The 21,458-nt window shown below is 39.1% G+C and overlaps 1 protein-coding gene across 3 annotated transcripts in view; it reads right to left on the bottom strand.

Annotated features, from left to right (window-relative positions):
* Positions 1-21,458, bottom strand: part of GRIK1 (glutamate ionotropic receptor kainate type subunit 1) — a gene marked incomplete at both ends in the record, with an annotated part of 384,593 nt that overhangs the window by 89,831 nt on the left and 273,304 nt on the right. For all 3 annotated transcript variants that reach the window (XM_080810092.1, XM_080810093.1, XM_080810094.1), the window contains 3 exons: positions 3,209-3,352; positions 11,817-11,990; positions 15,131-15,184. In XM_080810092.1, the coding sequence (XP_080666218.1) occupies positions 3,209-3,352; positions 11,817-11,990; positions 15,131-15,184 (372 nt within the window). The remainder of the gene's footprint in view (positions 1-3,208; positions 3,353-11,816; positions 11,991-15,130; positions 15,185-21,458) is intronic.

Raw genomic sequence — 21,458 nt, 5'->3', positions numbered from 1 at the left:
TGTTGCATGTGTTCTTCAGTTCCTTTGCTTGTTCATTCATTAATTTATTAGTTCATTCACTTGTTTGGCATCTACTTGTTGGGTGTTCATTCCATGCTAAGTCTTCCTCAAAAACTAGGGGAACAAGACTGGAAAAGCACAGGTTGGAGATGGACATGTAAATAAATATGATGGTCTAACAACAAATATAATGGAGGTAAGGAGCCAAAATTTATGAGTCAAGGTAAGCACATAGAAGCTAGCCTTTGAGTTGAGACATAAAGGCCTTTCAGTCCGAGGCAAGAGAATCTGGTAGGAGCACAACGGCAAGTTCAGGGAGCCCCAATAGGTTTAGCAAGTGCTGGGGCTGGGGCAGGAGATGAGAGGGATGGCATAGGAGATAAGGAACCAGATCACTGGGGAGCCTGCAGATCCTGCTAATCAGACATAGGATAGCTTCAAGGGAAGCCTGCCATTCCTTCACTATGTAGAATTTATATTAATAGATAGTAAAAACCACATCTTCCAGTTTGGGAGAAAATAGTTCCCTGTAGTGCCAAGTTAATGTTACTTGTATAATGGAGCCCTCGTACTGCTTGCTGGATGGGAATTTATAATCTCCTAATACATTTGTTTAGCAAATGCCCAGAGACATGACACTATAACACACTCTACCAGGTTTAAAATGTTCTTTAATTCTTCCTCTTTAGTCAGCCTGAAACACTGAAGGATGGGTAGCTTGAAAGACTTGTCTGAAAGGCTTACTGATTCTAAATGATGTGTGAAGTTATTAGGGATTAGTGCACACACAACAATCTCTGAGCTTGGAAAATTTACCTCCTGTGACGAATTTGATCTTCACCCCATAAATTCAATCTGCTGACTTGCTCCGTTACATGATTTCTGTTTAGAGATTAGAAATCCTTTAGAAAGTGAGAGTTACTAAAAGAAAGGACCCAGGGACGTTTTAGGACCACACACCTTATTTCATGTTTCTTAATAAAACCTGATGTCTGCAAAGTTTTGTTGAATTATGTAATCCTTGAAAGAAACGTCTACATTCTCTGACTCTTGCATGTTTTGGCCTGTCTCAGAATTCACTCTGTGCGATCTTTCAACAGACTGGGACACTACTCCTGGTCATGCCCATCCCATATCTGCAGGTACCTATACCCTGCCAAGAGTGGCGTATAGCACTGTAACTCAGGAGACAAAAAAGAGGAGCGATAAAACTTGTAATTCATGACCCGCCTCTCCTTTCAGCCCCCAACTGTGGAGCCTGAGAATGGGGAATTTGCTCTTTGGAGTAAAAGATCGTAAAATGTTTTCTTGCTTTCAATGTGGTCCCTCATCTTGGAGTTCATTATTTTTTTAAACATCTCTAACTGCGGCTTGATAATTTTACCTTCTTATGCAACCTAAGTACAAGCAAAAAGGTCCTTGGGGTGCTCCAAGTGTTTGATCCTAAGCTTTCATGTGGCCTCCTGCCTCTTCTCGCACTGGCAGGAGATGAAAGGAAACCAGCTGTTTTCTTGTTAAAGATCAAGGTGATCAGGACCTAGCCGTGATCGCTGCGGGGAGGGCAGAGACTGGGCAATGTCTTTCCATTAGGCACAGTATGTCAGATTTGTGTAGCTGTCACAAAGTGTATTTCATTTCATGCCTATTTGTGATTTCTTTGTTGTTGTTGTTGCCGGGTTTAAATTCCTGGCATCACACTCAGTAAACTGAATGAGGCTATTATTAGCAGTCTATTCCAATTGTAAGAGAATAGCTAATATCTCAGATTCTTACTATGTTTCTGGGTTGTTCTTCACACCTTATTTTTATCCTCACAATAATGCTATGAGATAGAAGGTGTTATTCCTGTTTCACGAAAGAGAAAATCAAGATACAAGAATTTAAGTAACTTGTGTAGATTATATTGGTCATAAATGTTAGTGGAGCTGGGATTAAAGCCAAGCAACCATGCCAGGACTACAGTGAGATCAGAGAGGTTCCCAAGGGCATAAAACTTAAGGAAGCGCTCCCTCAAAGTTTCCTATAAACTCAACCATGAGAGTGAGTGCCTCCTTAAATCAGGTACCCAGGGTAGTCTTTGCTGCTTGCCATACCCTAGATCCAGCCTTGCTCTGGAGCCCAAGTAGTGTTAAACCTCATGCGTATTGCATCTCTGGTTCTCACCTTTATGGATCAGAGTCACCTGTCAATGGGGAAGCAGATTAAACAAACCATGAAAGGGTTTGTAAGGTGCTAAAGAGACCAGCAGAAATGAAACCCAAAGTAGGACTTCTTGCTCTTGCTTGGGCATTCTTCTCTTGCACTATGACCCTTCCATTCTTTTCTTTTAATGGCTCTCTCTCAACTCAACCTTCTCCAATGCAGAGGGCAATAAAGATGCTCTTCACCTGAGAGGTAAATTTCTGCATCCTATAGATAAAACATTAGAACAGCAGCACAGAGGAGGATATGTACTCAGTTAAGCCTTATTTCATTTTGTCAAGCCCAGACACACCCTGAGGTGTATGTTGATGTCAAAGATAAACCAAGGATATATGTATATGAGGAATCTCAGGGCCCTAGAGCAGGATCTGATGAAGAGAAGTCAAATTGCATCAGAGAAAAGGAAATTGTAAGGGATAGTCCAGGATCCCAGGGTAATAATGAAAAACTCACCTTCGCCAAATACCCCGTACTCTTGAAAACCTTTTAGTACACTTGGTAAGTTTTGAATAGACTGGACTTTTCTGGTTTGCTGGCAAATGGCAAAATAATTATTATATTATTAGAACAAAGAGGTTCTTCTATTCAGTCCTATACAATGTGATATTTAAGAAACCACTGGAATTATGGGCTGATAATGTGAGAACTATCCCTGGTACCCTGCAGTGATGGGCCAACACACTCTTTGATTCAATGGGGCATGGAATAAGCACCTATGAACTTATGAACATATGTGGAGGAGAGCCAGCAGCAACTGAGACCACAGTTGAGATGAAGGAAGGTGAATGTTATGATCTGGTAGCTCCTTTGAACTTCTCAACATCACTCTAGAAAATTCCTGGTCAACAGACTTTTTTCAGTGAAATCCTAGCAGATTGAATGATGATGGATTCTCCTCGTTTATAGATCTCATGCCCAATAGAGCCATGTGGGAAGATCACAGTAAATGAACAAATCAGATCACTATGGCTAGGAAAGAATTGAGCCATGAATGAGTAGCACTTGCCTCTTTGATTAGGTTCATAAATCGGGGTCCAAGACGCCATGGTTTGTGTCGATGACACTGCAAGGAGCTGACGGTCAGCTGGGAAGCCCGATGAGAGGCAATGGCCACCATGTACACCGCATCATACATCAGAGCTGCTTCGGTCTATGGAGGAAAACACACACCACATCTTCAATTTCACCTTTGTTTCCCTTCCTTTACCTGCATAATCATTCTACTTGCTTCCTTATCTCCTGTTTGTCTGATCTCAACAGCTATTTATTCTCCAGCTGAACAGTTTTCACTCTCTGATAACTATTTTTCTCTAAAATAATACCTCATACTTCACAGTAAATTGAAGTGATAGCTCTGCTTTGTTTTGAGTTCTTAAAAAGATCAAAAACCCTCACATCAGCCACAAAAGACTTGATTCGGGAAACAAACATTTTTTGGAGCACCTTCTATGTTAAGCACAGTGTTAAAATCAACAACATTGAGTTAGAAGATACTAAACCTCAATATTTCAACATCAGATTTTGTTTCTCAGGACTTATATCTATTTATATATTTATTTATTTGTTTCTATTTGGTAGAAAATAATAGCTGCAAGCAAAACTAATAGGTAATTTCCAAATAGGGATACTTGTGTTGGTCACTTCCATTTACTAGAGTCAAGAAGGTTTGAGTTGTGGAGTCAAATCCAATAGCAAGTTGTGGAAGACCTTTTGAAAAACAGACCTGTGTAACTTGCTTGGAATATGCCTTCCTTTGTCAGCACTTGCTTTTTGATAGAGAGTGTAAGTAGTCCTTGTTTTGGGGGGGTTGAGCATCTCATTCTTCCCTTCCTCATGAAGTTTCTCTTATTTACAAAATTTCACACAAGACTGCTTGCATTTTATAAAAATAAAATTGCCCTATGATTTTCTTTAAGGATAAAATTGTGTAATACCTTCAATGCTTTAGTTAAAGGTTTTCACTGAACTTCATTTGAAATTCTCAACAAGCTTCCCAAATCAGAACAGATAGATAAAACTACTTAGGTAGAAAAACTGACCCCCAGACAGGATATTGACTTGTGTAAGGTCCTACATTAGCCGATAATTGGTAGAGTTAAATCTAGAATCCAGGTCATAGATCAAAGATCATCTTTTTTTTTTTTCCAGAAATCTGTTGATTTGCTCAACATTTACTATGCACTTATTGAGAGCATGTCTTAGTGGAAGTGGAAAGAGAGGGTAAGAGTTACTACATCTCACACTTTAACCATCTGTGACTCCAGAGATTATCCCCACTTTAAATCTGTATCCTGTGCAATCTCTACCATTGCATTTTCCATATGCATTTATAGTGATATGGGTTTCTCAGTAACAATGTGGGTTGTGTGAATGCAGAAATGTTCCACTTCATTTTTTAGTGGTTAGCACAGTTAGCTAGCACATAAATGATATTTAAAGTTGTTTAATAAATGTTTGCTGAAGGAATTGATATTATTTCATGCCTCAAAATAAAATACATTTTTATGAAAACTGTATAACCCCAAGGTTTTCAGATGTACTTCTAAAATAAATTGTTTCACTTATATGATTGACATAAAGAAGTTAGATCTATCAGTAGTGGTGCTGGTGGTTATTGTTAAAGCTTAAAAATGTTTTGCTCTTTTCAGTTCAAAACTGGTGTATAATCAATTTCATAGATAAGAAAACTGAGGCTCAGGAAAATTAGGTGATTAGTCCAAGACCACTCTGCCAATCAGCTGCCTGGCCAGGGATTGAACCCATGACTATCTGATTCTAGTGCCCATGTTCTTCACTACTCTGCTATGCTAATTTGGTGTATTGAAGGAGAGCAATCCATTGGCAGAATGAGTTTTTGAAACTCAATCGATAATTATAGGTGACTTTTATCAAGTTCTTATTAAATGTAGGGTGCTGCTCTAAATACTTTGTAAACACTGAATCTTTACCATAACCTTTACTCCTTTACAGATAAAGATATGGCCAGGTTAAATGGCGTCCCCAAACTGGTGGTGGGAAGATCAAAATTCAAACTTGGGAATTTGGTGCTAGGGTTTATGTTCTCAACCATGAAGCTGAGCTGCTTCTAAAGCAAATATTTGTCTGATGATTTAATAATTACAGTAATACTCAATTATGATGAATGTTCATGGACAGCTTACTACGCACCAGGCATGATAACCATTCTACACATGTTGTTGCCTTAAATTATTGAAATGATGCCTTTAAATAGATATTGTCCCCATTTACCAACAGGAAAATGGAGACTTGGGGAAGGAACTTTAGGAAATAACTTTGATAACCTGCTTAACTTACCAGGCAAGTGAGAATTTCAACTCAAGATGTAAACTTAGATTTTGGAACTCACGCCCTTAATTGCTATGCTATTGGGACCTGGACCATTTTAGCAGTGGAATATACTTTTTTTTTTACAAATTTGTATGTATGTTCACTAATAGACTAATTGAAGGATTTGATAGAGAAGGCTGAGAAGTGAAGTTTTGATCTGACTTTTCCATAAGCTGGGCTTAGGAAGGTTTTTGACTTTCTTTGTCAAGGCTGCTTCCACACTGGGCTGGGTAATAACATGGCTCAAAACCATGGGCCTGATCAGAGCTTTTCAAATTCAAAGAAGAAAACCATTTATTGTAAATCCATACTTCCCTTTGACATGCAATGTTTTCTTAGATGGAGGAGACATGTCTTCACCTATTTTATAACACTAATAAACCACCCCCGAATTTCATTCCCTTTTTAGTTCTGTGCTGGAGGCCAACTTACTGAGCAGCAACTTTTGAGCTATTTTAGGTAGATATAAAAGAAATTGGCCTGTGTTTCAGATTTTGTTTTTCTGAAGGTGTTTATAATCACATTTTATTTATACCAAAAGCCTGAATGAAACCACATTACTCAGTGTTCCTAAGAAAATCTCTTCACAACAACATGGATCATGAAGCAAGCATATGAAAAGCAGTCTCGTACCATGCTTTAGTTATTACAACAGTGGGCAGTAAACATTTAACTCAGCAGGACTGGAGTAGTCACACTCTATGTATCCCAAAGAAAGGACTGGTTTTTAACTGGTTTCTGGGAGATAATGTCTGAAACCTTGGACTATTCTGATCGATCGTAGTATTTCCATGGGGTAATGGGCAATGCTAGATAGTTTAACAATGTGATTTATAATGAATGCTTATTTTTGTTCACCTAGGGCCCTGGACTGTATCAGTTTGCCCTCTGGAATGGCTAAAGACTGAGTAACTAAGGTCAGCGACAGGGCTATTCTATGCTTGTGTGACTGACTGACATCAAGGCTTGGGAGAGTTTCCTTGGTTGGCAATGCTTCGAACATGTGGTCCCACATTATTGCTGTAGAGATTAAAGTACGGTCAATACAAATTTCCTGGGACAGGACCACTATCCTGTAGTTCTCACATAATTATTACGTGGGAAAATTATGTAGTTCCCACATAATTTCTCCCTGACTTTGCCCTTTGCAACTTTTTCTTTTGCTGATTTTAATCTATATCCTTTTGTTGTAATAAATTGTCAACTACGAGTTTAACAACTCTTCTGATTTCTGTGTCCTTCTACCAAATCATCAAACCTGAATATGGTCTTGGGGACCCAACACAATCCAGTAAGATGTGACCCCTTAGGAATGAGAACTAACAGGATATGGCTTTATAGACTCCTTACATTTTGCTGCCTTCCTGGTATGTAACATTGTCGGAAAAAACTGGAGGAGATTGGAGTATTGAGGGAAGAACTTAGTCTTTGTGTAGCAAATGGGCAAAAAGTATAGGTTTCCCATCTTCTCTGGAGATTCAGAAAATTCACTAACCTGATATGGATGGACAAGGCAGTTTTCTAAAGGAGAAGCTCTCCCAAATAACACCCTTCTTCATCATTTCCTAAATGTATTCTCTCACTGATTCCTCTCTTAAAATCCAAATATCTCACCCACAGCATAGAGCTAGCAGGAATTTGTCTTTTAGTATGAATTAGCTAGTTTCCCTTGTTGGGGGAAATCCTGGGGTCGATCCTGCTGAGGAGTCAAAGTGGTGGGAGAGGCAGTGAACATCCTGAGCATCCAGGATGCTGGCAAGAGCAACCCACAAGTAAACTGGGTATTGGAAATGGTCTTGGGAAGGGAGCAACAATATAATCAAGTACTCACAATCTAGAAATTCAGAAGGCAGCAACTCCAGTAGATCCAGTGAAACGTGTCACAGAGGTTTGCCTATTATTACTTCAATAAAATTCTTCAGCTTTTGAAAGAGACAGTGAAAAATTGGGAGAAGAGGACCATATGTGAAGTTGGAAGACACACCTGGGTGATTCCACTGGTCACACAAGGTCACACAGATCCCTGGTAAGGGACGATCTTGGGCTACACGCACAAGTCAAGAAATGTGTCTCTTGTAAACAAGTAAGTATTCTGCCTCAGCATTTCAGAATGTCTTTTGTTCCTTTATTGACTACAAACTGGCATAGCAGCAGGTACCATCAAGTAAATTCAATTCTATGTCCTGGAGCTTTTGTATATATTATCTAATTTAATTTGTAAAGTAACACTGTAAAGTATTATTACACAGATTTACAGATAAGCAAGGAGCTCAGAGAAAAGAAATTTCAGAAAGGCTCCAAAACCTAGTCATGTCATTTAATTATTCAGTAATTTAGTCATTTAGTCCATTGTCCTTCATTACTGGAACAGCAGTGGACACTTAGGTGGACACTCAAAGGTCCACCTAAGACCTCTTAGATCATGATTATAGGAAATGCTCAGATGTAACATAAGGCTACTGACTGAACTTGATACTGTGAATGCATTTGAAGAACTGGGAAGGCCTATGACAGGTCAATGTTGTGTTTTTTCCATGATTCCTATGAACTACTGAATTATACACAATTTTTGTTTGCATTCAGAGAGGACTCCACCTAAAAATGGGCTACCCATTATCCCCGTCTTGTCAAAAGCCAACAGACTGAATCAGCCCAAGTGCTAAGAGAAATGTAAATGTAGTGAAAAGAAAAGAAGTAGATTTTGTAAAATTACTCCAAACTTCTATGGTGTTAATTAACACTTCAGTTGATAAAACATTTTCTTTTTTTAATCTCAAGATGTTTTAAATAATGAGTTTCACTATTTTTGAACTCTATTGACTCAGTACCGGGTTTCTTAATTAACACAACTTTAACCCTATTTTTAAAGTCAATGTTGTTTTATTTATTTTTTTTTCTTTAATTACATCTATGGCTCTTAAGTCTGGAGTTAAAACTTTCCAACTTGGACATGATTTTCAGATTTGAATGTGTTTTGACATATATAATATTATTTGAAGATATTTTTGGTGTACAATGTTCCAAGAAATTTCTAATAGTTAAAATATGAAAGAGGAAATTAGATAAGTAGGTGAAAGTAAAAACACATGGGTATTTTTAAACATATATTTTTTATATTTCTATACTATATATTCATACAGACATCTGTATATGTATGTAGCACACGCAAAATATAACTATAAAGGACAACAGGAAAATTCACCTTGGGGTATAGTGGTATAATGCATATGATTTCAGAGAACACAACTCTATTCTAGTAATGGCATTACTTAAACATAAATAGTCATGTGTCTAGGCTAATTTTCAAGATAATCTTACCACTTTAAAATAATCTCTGTCTAAACTACACATGCCTATTTCTTATTTATAGGAACTCTCTTTGGACTTTTATAGACTTATTTCAGGGTTATATGAATATTTTTCATGTAACATCTTGGTCTTAGCAGAAACTTAATTTCTATTTATTTAGCATTAGTTCCCTTATTAGATACATATTTATTGAAGGCCTGGGCCTTTTCCAGTGCTGGAGATAAAGCATATCACAAAAAGATAAAGCCTCTGTCCTCATGGAGTTTACATTCTTGTGGAGGAAGGCACTTAGCAAACAAATCGAAATATAGCATATGAGGCCGTAGGGCTACAGAGTGAAGGAAAACAGACCATGGGAGACAGAAAAACAGGCCTCTCTGCTGAAATGCATTAAAGCAAATGTGAATAGGGGAGAGTTTTAGGCAGTGAGAGACACCAGAAAGAGTGAACCATGGGATCTGAGGAATACAACACAGTGGAATTGAAACCACAGGCCTTTTCATCAGGAAGGTAGGGAAGAAGACAGTTTGAGTACAGAGGCAACCTGAGAACAAAGATTTGTTAGATCTGAGCCCCAGCTTGGGGACATGGCATGTGCTCTCTTGACTCAGAGATGAGTCCACTGGATACCTTTAAACCTACCCTTTAAACTTATTGGGACTCAGTTTTCACATCCCCAAATTGGCCCCCTTTACTAGAAGCCAAAAGGAAACCGCGAACTTCAAAACAGCCTCTCTGGGTAAATAAAGGTCAATATTAAACTTCATGGGATCGATTTCAAAACTATTTATTTATTTTCTTTTTATTGTGTCTGTATGAGATGACAGATGCTAACTAAACTAATTGCAACGATCATTTCACAATATATGTAAGTCAATCTGTAATGCTGTATACCTTAAGCTTACACGTTGAAGTATACCAATTCTATCTCCGTAGAACTGAGGGGAAACTGATCTGCATGACTATGGGATCCGAATTCTAGTGGGTGTCGTGTTCTACCACTTTTTTTGACTAGTATAGACATAACCTGATATATCCACTCTCCCCACTTTTAGTGCCCTCGTGAGATCTTCTCTTCTGTTCTGATAAATCTCCATTTCCTTTTTCTTTAGTTTATAATAAAAACAAGAATAACAACAAAGCCTAGAAATCCTTTTCTTAGGTAAGAAGACGGTAGTAAACTTTAGGCTAAATAGGACCCCTTCCATCCATTGGGACGTGGCTCCACCATGCTTCCTGCCTGTATGACTGCCATTTGCCCAGGCCATCAACAACAGTCCTGGGGGAGTAGCAGCACCCCATGCCTGGCCCAAGTTGGTGTGACTTGTGTGACTTGTGTGACCCTATCCTTTTTCAATGATTTCCCTCATCTCAGTGAATATGTACAAACTGTCTTGTCAGCTCCGTATAACTGAATGCAACAGATGCTTTTTTTTTTGTAAGTTAAGCCATACTTATGATGAATATTTCATGTTTGGCATGAATCAATAATCTGTGTTAACACAGCTCCAAACTCTTAACATTTTTAGTGGTATATACCAAGGGCAGGTAACAATTACCAGAGATCTCAGCCTGTGACAGAAATCTCACTGGGACGCAAGATGGGTGGGCAGAGGGCTTGAGCCATATTTGCATTCACTGGAATTACAAATTCAAGAGGAAGAAGAGAAAAACCAGTATACCAGCATAACTTTCTGTCTCTGACTGTTTTTTTTTTTTTCTTTCTCTCTCTAGCTTGCCCCCTTCCCTTTCAGAAGGTCTGCTATTTCCCTGGATATTCTTTATTTATTCCTATTCAAAGCAATATTTCAAATCACCCAAGGCTCATTTGTATCAAAATGCTTTCCACCATTATCTCTCAGATCACTTTGTACACTTTAAGAGTTATTTCAAGTTTGAAAAACAGTCAGGGAGCTTGAACATGGAATCATCCAGAACTACTTCATTCATGCATTTATTTTTTTCTATTCATTTGCTTCTCATAAAAAAAATATGGTAGAAAAAGAAAAGAAATCCCAAGTTCATTTCTCCACAAGATGATACTTTTCAGTTATCAGTAAATTGTATCTTAAAAGCAAGAGTGCTTCTCCCGATGATGGGAACAAGAATGAAATACTATGCCAATTTCAAATGCTATTACCTGCCCACATTCCCAGTATCTTTCCCTTTAGATTACATGATTCCTACATAGAAAGCTTTTTTAAAAAAATTCCTGCTCTTTTCTTCATCATGCAGGGAGCTTCATTAGAGAAATAAAGCTAGGGGAGGTACATTTGACAACAAAAGACAAATGATGATAGCGAGAAGCTCTCTGATGAGGCAGTTTGCAATTTATCTGTTCAGCAGAGTACCTCTCCCTTGTCAGGAGGTGGGCCTGGCATCTGCTTCAAGAGTGACATATGGCTGGTGTGAATCACTGTCAATGTCTGCAAAGGTTTTCCTGTACATACCCAGGCAAGAAGAATGTGAACGCACCGACGGTATGTGAATCTGGCGTTTGTCCATGTGTACACCACTCGTTGAGATGAAGCAGAAATGAGGGAGGCAGAATGGTTCTGCATCGCCTTTGTAAGCACCTTGCTCCTCTTCGTTCCCTCCCCATCTTCGTAGCGTCACACTTCCAGGCCTAAAACTCTCTCCACTTATCCTTGTTTTGGTTTCTGCTTTGTCTCCATTTGGCTGACGGTGATGGTTACTCCTGTTAACTTTTTATTTATCTATTTATTTATTTTTGGTCAGAGACACACACGGTCAGAAAGCTGAAAATAGAAGTTTTGGGTGGTAGCCCTGCATAGGCTTTCAAATCACCTAAAAAGTTTACTCCTTCTTCTCTCATTCAAGTCAAGGCACAGGTTATAATACTTTTACTCACACTATAGAAGGCATATGTGATTCTTATCCTAAACCCTAAGGAATTAAAAAATCATCACAAATGATTTTATTTTAAGTCTACTTACTGTCATCATGCCATCCAAGAGGCCAGTCTCCGGCCTGGGGGGCGCCTGTAGCCTCTCCATGGACCACTTCTCAATGATGGAGGACACATGAGGGTTGTCAATATTAAGCAGCCGAAACCCAGTCATGTTTACACCACTGTACCTATAGAGTTCCAGATCTAAAGCAAATAAGTCCTGTGCAGTATTAAAAATGATAAAAGTAGAGTTAACATTTTCAATGCTCTTTGTGTAAAACAGAATAATGATTGCAGACGCAACAGGTAGATTGACACTAAAATGGCAGCTGTCCTCACACTGCTTCATGAAAGAACATTTCCCGCTGTTCTTCCCTTGCACACTGATTGAGAAACTCTAAGGCAGTGAGCATTTTCATTTTTCCTCTATTTTTTGCAATACAGTTGTGTGAACATGAATATCATGACCGTAGAACTAATTCCCCTTCAGACAATGTTTCAGGAAGAAAAGTTTAACCCACTTGCATTTTCCATTACAGATGAGGCTGAGTATAATCCAGAGGCTTATGTTCATTTATATTTATTTTGTCAAAGATTGTATTTATTTATGTATTTATTTGTTTATTTATTTATTTGAAAGTGAGGGAGAGCATGAACAGGGGAAGAGGGATGAGGGGGTTAGGGACAGGGGGAGAGAGAGAAGCAGACTCCCCGCTGAGTAGAGAGGGACTCAGGACCCTGGAATCCCGACCTGAGTCAAAGGCTTAAGCTTAAGATGCTTAAGCAACTTGTCTTCACTGATTCATATTTAAAATGATATAAAAATTTCAACTTTCTTCTGGTGAAGAAAGGTTTCACTCTAACATATGTCATTAAAAATAGCTCACATTTAAAATAAACCAAACTTTCAGAATAACATTTAATGGGAATAAAAGGAGAAAAACTTCCATAAAAATTTGCTAACAGTGTAACTGTTTTGTGGAAGTGCAAGCCAGGATAGTACCTGAGCAGGGGCGGCTGCGGTTCCTGAGGAGAAGTAACTTCAGAAATACCTCATGATCTGTATTTGTAGAAGATATGCACAGATTTGCTCTTTTGAATAATTCTTTACACTGCTATTCTGTCCCAAGATAACATTGGATTAGACTGTAAAGCTATAAGAGGGAGGATCTGTGCTCCTGGCTCAGTATCAGAAGAGTTCTGCCTTCTACATTGTTCTATTTTCCCCCCTTGTACTACGTAACTTTCTTTCTTCTTTAAGTTTTGTCAATACCCATGGGCAAGAATGGTAAGAATATAAAAAGCATGGCAGAATGCAGACAAAACCCAAGGAACATGCTTAAGGAAGCAAATTTAAAGAATAAGACCCTAAAAGGAATGATTTCCTTTAGCATGCTCAGTGAATGGAAGGAAAGTTGCTTAAACTACAAGAAGTCAGAAAATTCCAGGATGCATATGGAACCCCTCACAGACTCCACAGTACTTAATGAGGTGCGCTAAAATAAATACAATACACAGGTACAAAATTAGGTTGGTCCACAAATTGAGCTTCCGATGCAATATAGAATATGGAAAGTCCAGGGTCTGGTTTGTAACATCTGCTTGTCAGTGAAGGATGAAAAAAGCAAGACTGTGAGGGCAAGTTGTTTGTTCCGAAGGATCTCTGTGAAGACCAGGCTTTTTAGGTTTCATTGTCTCAAATCTCAACAAAACCAGCTCTTAGGAGTGTGCACAGTGGATGATAGAAAGTTCTGAGGCAGGTGTCCATGCTGTCTTGAGCAGAACCCAGGTGTTCGTGGTGATGGGGGAAGGGCTGTACTTGTGACCTAAGTAAGATGCTTTTAAGTTCTCAGGGGTGTCTTCAACTCTTCTGACAGAAGCCCTGATTAGGATATCAGTGAGGGAGGGAAGATCATGGGAACTTTAAGATTTTTCTGCCGTGCATCCCACTCTCTTATGCCAAGCTCTGGAACAATGATGATTTTGGCACCTGCCCTGGAACATTGGTCTCATGGTCCCAGAGATACTTGAGTGAGGAGTGGAATTCACTGCTTCCATCAGTAGTATGTATTCAAGGACAGCTGCCTGGTTCTTGTTCCAAATTATTTTATTTCCCTTACTCACCAGCTTACCTTGCCAGTTTTGTTTCGTAAAATAAACTCTTAGGAAATTTCCCAGAACCTAGGTAGATTGCAGTCAACACACCATTACAGATTAGCAAAGAAGATTGGTTATGAGGGGCACCTGGGTGGCTCAGTAGTTAGCATCTGCCTTCAGCTCAGGTCATGATCCCAGGGTACTTGGATGGAACCATGCATCAGGCTCCCCGCTCAACGGGAAGCCTGCTTCTCCCTCTCCCACTGCCCCTGCTTGTGATCCCTCTCTCGCCATGTCTCTCTCTGTCAGACAATACATTTAAAAAAATCTAAAGAAATTTAGGGGCACCTGGATGGCTCAGTGGGTTAAGCCTCTGCCTTTGGCTCAGGTGATGCTCTCAGGGTCCTGGGATCCAGCCCTGCATTGGGCTCTCTGCTCAGCAGGGACCCTGCTTTCCCCTCTCTCTCTGCCTGCCTCTCTGCCTGCCTCTCTGCCTACTTGTGATCTCTCTCTGTGTGTCAGGTAAATAAATAAAATCTTTAAGGAAAAAAAAGAAAAGGTTGGTTATGTGTTTTCTTCTCCTATGAGAAAGTGAAGTCTATGTGTGTCTGATTTTTAAAACTGAATGAGAGCTATCACATCATTTTGATATGTTAAATACCCTAAATCATTCTTCCTTGATATGAAAATCTCAAAATTTAGGATGTTACAGTCTCTTTTGAATTTTGTAGGTTCAGAACTATCATTCTTTTTTTTTTTTTTTTTTTTAATGGTGAAAAGTGTTCGCTGTGCAAAGCATCTCCCATGCTCCTTTTCTTGATGATCTTCAAAACACCTGGTCGGTGACCCCGGCTAACCTAGCTATCTACTGGACACAGGCAGGTAAATCATATAAGATCAAAAAAGCTGAGATACACTTTAGTGTGCCTTCTAATGTATATAGAAAATGTAGGTGATTCTTCTTTCCGACTAGTTTGTACTTTGACAGCTTCTATTTAATGAATGTATCATTTAAATCCCTTTCCAGATGCACATGCACTGATGCTAGTTAAAAAAAAAAAAAAAAGAAAAAAAAGAAAAGAAAGAAAGAAAGAAAAAAGAAAGAACCTGCTGTTCAGCATTTCTTGATTTACAGGATTTTTAAGAAAGTAAGATGAATCTCCATGACAATATCCTGCCTCTGACACCGGTGGGGCTGACTACTGAAATAACTGGAGACATTTTCTATGTTGCATGGAATACATTTCTACTTGAAGTGCTTACCAGGGTTGTGAAAAAGTAGTGATAGTACTCAGTCATCATGCCCATGAACAGAATCTGCAAAAAAGAAATAAGGGGAAAGAATCAGAAACAGAATTACAATAAGAAATAGATCATTAGCGGGACAATTGCAGTATCTTGGGACACAGAGCAGGAAGGGGCTTTGGAAATCCACAGATTCAGCAGGTCAGAAACCTGAGACAGATCAGCGGCTGATGGGGGGAGCTGATGCGGGCGGACGAGGACTCAGGCCATTAACCTCCATCCAATGTTCTTTCATTAGACTATGTTCGTTCGATCTTCACTGAAGTGGTAGGTCTAATTTAAATTTTAAAAAATTAAAAATAGTTTATGTGCAACAAATTTAATATTTGGATCTGACCTTAATAACAGTGTTTTGCTGTCCTTATTGCCTAAGTGTCTTAGTAACCCCATGCTTAGATGTTTTATTGATCTCCTTAGCTTTAATACTTATCATACTGCCTCAGAGAACTCATTAAATGTTGAATTGCAATACTGGTATGTAGATCTATTTAAATGAAGGTTTATACATATGCATATCTCTGGAGCCTTTCTACTGCTTTCCTATCTTATCCCACAGTATGAGTGGGGGAAAAGAGGATTGCTTCTAGATGGAAGGATGGGGACTCTTTTGTACAAATGTCACACTGCCTCTTAATTTGGATCCTCAGTTACCTACTTGGGACCTTGGCAGTTCTGGACTAGACATTCTGTGTATTGTTTTTACCTGGTAGGGGATGGGGAGAAGAGGTGAAGAGAAAGGACGAGGGTTCTGGGTAGAGTAAGTTTATTAGAATGTGATCCCACTTTTAGATTCCTGGAAATGGTGTCCATTGAAAAGAAACAGTTGCAAATGATTTGGAGATAAGGGAAGGTTTCTATGTCTTCTAAATCAAGAGTATCCCCTTCCCTGGGTGGGGGGAGGTCAGCAAAGGACCATTTGGGTGCCATTTCTTGGTATTTGTATAGAAATGTATGGAGAAGCCTCAGAAATCAAATTTCCAAGGCGTTATCCTCACAACTCTGATAAACTCTGAAGGCAAATGAGAATCCCCTCTGGAGGTTTTAAAATGAAATATTCTTAGACTCCATCACAGAGACATCCCAAACTGGAATTCTCCAGGGCAGAGCCTGGGTTTCTGTTTGTCACAGCAGTGGTTGAAAAACGCTGCTCCATGGAAAACATGTCCATCCACATCAATTTCAACAGAAGAGAGGGATCGAAGAGATCTCAGGAAAGGCAACCCCTGTTATCAGAGGTCCTAGAAAGTGCCTAAGATATGTAAACTTGAATGATTTTACATGAGAACCGATAAAGAATGAAGAGGGTATCTGTTGACAGCACGGAACACAGGAATCCTGCACTTCTTTTGCCCTGTTTGCTAATGCAGAGACCAGAGGAATATTTAGTGAGATTGTAATGTCATGAAGGTAAGACGAATGACAAGAAACTCGCTGAATCATGAGCCCACCGTGTGTAAGTCACTCCTATGGTGATAACAAGACCAGGCGCACAAAAGAATTTTAAAAAGGGTAGAATTGCTTTAGGGCCATCAATAACGTTTAAAGCCATGCATGGTGAGGTCTTGTTAGCTGGTCTCTTATATCATTGGAGCATAAAGAGCTAACCTGCTGGGGTCAGTCAGGAATCCAATTTTTCACTTGGTCATTAGATAGTGTAATTACAGCCAGGACTACCTCTTCAGAGAGGGTGGGGCAACTTTTACATCAAGATACAGAGCTGGACACTGAGATTCAAAATATTGTTTCTGAAACTGAAAAAGAAACAAAAGAGCACCTGAATTTTTAGCTTTGCACGTGGGCTGACTTTTCTTTTAAAATTTGATAATGGAGACATTTAGTTACCAGTTGAGGGCATAGGCATTCCCCCCTCCCTTTTTAAGCAACGATTCAACTAATCCTTCTTGTTATTTTTTGATTCCTGAAGGCAAGTATTCATTGATATACTTCTTTTTTTTTTTTTTTCAAATTTATTTATTTGTTAGAGAGAGCGAGCGAGTGAGCACAGGCAGACAGAGTCGTAGGCAGAGGCAGAGGGAGAAGCAGGCTCCCCGCCGATGCAAGGAGCCCGATGTGGGACTCGATCCCAGGACGCTGGGATCATGACCTGAGCCGAAGGCAGCTGCTTAACCAACTGAAGCCACCCAGGCGTCCCAATATACTTCTTATTTAATGCTAGAAAAAAGTTATGAAGAGGCAGTGAATATTCAGCTAGCAGGTCTACTTTTTTTTTTTAAGATTTTATTTATTTATTTGGACGGGGAGAAAGATCAAAAGCAGGCTGAGAGGCAGGCAGAGAGAGAGAGAGAGAGAGAGAGAAGGAAACAGGCTCCCTGCTGAGGAGAGAGCCCGATGTGGGACTCGATCCCAGGACCCTGAGATCATGACCTAAGCCGAAGGCTGAGGCTTTAACCCACTGAGCCACCCAGGCACCCTAGCAGGTCTACTTTTAATGCAGAAAGAACCCTTGGGTCGTCTGAGTATGTTTTTCATTTAACACACTAGAAAAATCTCTATTCTTGACTTTCCCTACCTAGTGCCTGGGTCAGTGCCTCCTGGTTCTTCCCCTGAACATCCTAGAAATGGGAATTAAGAAATAGGTATAGTCATGAATCATTCATCGATCTGCCACCTTTGTGGACTCTCTAGGACACAGGTGAATGAAAAGCTTCTGGGTAAGAATAAAGCCAGTAGCACCAAAAGTGTGCTTTTTAAACAACTGTCCATGTGAGAGACTGTGGACTGGTCTGGACCAGCAGCTCTGTCATTTAATAGTAGCATACTTTATAAATAAAAGTATTGCATTCACGTGACGATTTTCTCTCTGCACGTTGGTATTTCAACTAAAAGTCATTAAGGGATTAAGAAAATGTCACATCAAGATAAATGTCAGTTTTTCAAATAAAAAAGTATAGTCATGATATGGGGAGTTTTCTAATCTTTGCAAAACTCACTTTTTCCTTAGAAAAACTACCCTCTTTGAATTTTGATAGTGTGCTTGTCTGCCAGACTAGGCAGGCGGTGCTGACCTAGGCAATGTATACTTTACCAAGGCAGTATTGCCAGACACTAGTTCTGGCTATCTTTCAATCATTTTTAACAGCATAAAATGCAACACATCACACACACATGTGTAATAAATGTGGCTGCTCAATAGTATTGATATTGATGACATATTATCCTTCATTGCTTCCACTAATATGTTCTTTTAATAACGGCTTTTTCTTAACAGAATTATTCTTATTTTCTAACTCTTGACATCATATCATTGACTTAGATTGATAGACAGTAAAAAATCCAGCCCTTTCAATAACATTATATATTTATAAGAGGGATAGACTGAGTATCTACTACTCTTGTTGATTTCAGAAGACCCATAGTTTGGACATAATTTGTGCCTGTGCCAATTTCCCAGCTGGAAGGACAAAGGGTAGGATTGCATTTCCTGCCCTTTTGTGTGGGCCCTCCTGGGTGGGGCCATGTGCTGGTTTTGGCCATGGAGGGAGGAAAGATACTGACATAGGCCACCCTCTAGAGATTTCACCCTGATAGGTGACTAACGAAGTTATGAGGGCCATAGCAAGCTGTTTCTGTTCTGAATAAATACAATTTCTTGTTTCATGAGTATAGCAAGGCATGTAAGTACCTTTTTTTTTTTTTATGACTTTGTTTTGAATGCTGGGGAGTTGAGGGTGAAAATTGTGGTTTCTCCTTTAGCAGCAAGTAGAAATACAAGGTATATATTTTATGTGGGCCAGTACCACTCAGCTTTGTCTTTCTTATCTACTTTCCCCCTTCTTTCCAACTCTTCTCCTTTAAAAAAAAAAGTATTTACCACTTTGTTTCAAATCTATTTTCTAGGCTGAGTTAATTCCTTGTGTAATAAATAAATAGCACATAATAAATTATCATGGTTGGGAGAAGCTAAAAGATCCTTTTCACATAAAGAGGGATGGACTATTCAGGTCTCACATAGCTGGGTTAGGTTAGAGCAACAGAAAAGGCTTCCAACAAAATAATATTCAGAGTTAATGATACTCTATGTTCCTGCAGAATCAGTTATAAAAATTCAAAAGAGACTATGATGGTTAATTTCATGTGTCAACTTGACCAGGCCAATGGGTTCCTAGATTAAACACTATTTCTGAGTGTGTCTGTGAGTGTGTTTCCAGACAAGATAAAGCAGATGAACCCCCCACCCCCCGCAATGTAGTGGGTATCATTCAGTCCACTGAGACCCTGAATAGAGCAAAAAGGCAGAGGAAGGAGGAATGCATCGTTTTTCTTACTGCCTGACTGAGCTGGAACTTTGCTTTTCTCCTGCTCTTGGACTAGGATTTTCACCATTGGCTCTTCTGGTTCTCAGGACTCCAGACTCCAACAGGAATTACACCACAGCTCTACTGGGTCTTCAGTTTGCGGATGGCAGATTGTGGGCCTTCTCAGCCTCCAGGTCAGGTGAACCTATTCATAATACATCTTTTCACATCTATCTCCTATTGGTTCTTTTTCTCTGGAGAACCCCGATTAACACAGAGAAAAATACCAAAAGACTAAAAGTCTTAATACTTTGCCTATGTATGATATTCCATGTTATCTAGAAAACATATTCCTTAGACCAGCAAGAGGAAGGGTGACTCATACCTATTGGAAGAGTTTCTCTGGATTATACTATTATGGAAGTGCCACATGACTATTCTGTTGTTTCAGTGGCTTGAAAATAATTACGATTTTCTTCCTTTTGTAGTTAAAATGAATCACCAAAAGATAAAATAAAACTCATTGGCAGTTGACTCTCCAAAAGATAATTCTAATGGTCCCACTGTTATCATTATACCCTGATACATAGTTATTACTCATTAACAAGGGTGGCCCACCTCAGCCCATCTGTTCTCTGGAGCTTTTATAACAGAACACTTCTGACCTTATTAATAGCAGCATTGACTTTCCTTGGCGTCATCCTGTTGTTCTCAGCAAAGACTATCTCTTGGATTTAGATGGGTTACCACATAACACCTGAGCAGCCCAAAGATCATGTTTTAGTTTGTCTCGAGAGCCCTCATTCAAGTCCAGAAGAAGATGACCAACATAGTTTGTGGGTTGTAGCTTCTGTGGTTGGTGACACAGTTGGCCTCTAAGATACCTAGAAAGTCTTTGGGTAAAAGTCTTCCAATAACATGTCCTGGTATCTCAAGAAGCCTGCACCATATTTCAATGTGATCATTTTTCAGAAGGGAATGTGGTGCTATAGAGGCAGTAACAAAAAAATCTTCTACAAATTCTCAGCATCCATCACTAAGGGCAAGCCGTATGTCACAAATAATTGGCATCTGCTGCTATCGTAATAGCAGAAACTTAAAATGGAAACTGGAGTGCTCCTGAGCAATTTTTGAGTATTCTTATAATATTTATAAAGGTTTTTATTACTGTTTCTTTCCATTGAAAAATAGGTGTCTTAGAAGTTTATATTGGCTAACCTAAAGAGTATTGCTCCTTTTATAGCCTTCTCAATATCAGGATAAATTCTCAGCCATTAGACATGGTTTTTAGTCAATAATTTCAACTGAACAACTTCCAAATGTATGACATGCAATGTGGCTAAAATAATGGTTTTACCTCAAGATAGAAATAAGTTATTTCTACATAAGAATAATCTTTAGGAAATCAGTTGAATGGTCTCTGGATTCAGAGCAGTGATTTTAAGAAGAAGGTTTGAGAGTTAGGGTATAGTTCTTTCTCACCTGCCAACTGGGGTACTGTAGGCTGCATCTACACTATCCTTTTGAGAAGGATGCTTCTTTGACAACACACTTTTAGTAGAATAAGCCAAGCATAAGTAGGCCTTGAGATCAGTCTTTATCATTGTAAAAAAAAACAAAACTCTTGTCAAAAGAAATGATCATAACCTATATCTACAAAGGTAACAATGGAATGCATAGAAAATAGCATTAGGTATATAGAACTCTTTATGGAGTAGGCTAAATAATGGTCCCAAAGAAATGTCCATATCCTAATTCCTACAATCTATTAAAATGTTACTTTATATGTGAAAAAAGAACGTTGCAGAAGTGATAAAGTTAAAGATTTTAATTTTGGAGGGGGTTACTCTGGCTTATCCAAGTGGGTCCAATATAATCACAGGGATCCTTATAAGCTGGAAGCAGGGGTCCGAAGGCAGAGAAGGTGATAGGAAAGTAGATGGGGGTGGGAAGGCAACTGAGGTGGGGCCACAAGCCAAGGAATGAGGATAGCCTTTAGCAGCTGAAAAAGGCAAAGAATTGAATTCTCC

The sequence above is a fragment of the Martes martes genome, assembly GCF_963455335.1.
Source record: "Martes martes genome assembly, chromosome: 1".
Lineage (NCBI taxonomy): Eukaryota > Metazoa > Chordata > Mammalia > Carnivora > Mustelidae > Martes > Martes martes.
Note: the sequence above shows the minus strand (reverse complement) of the source record. Positions and strands in the feature narration are given on the sequence as shown.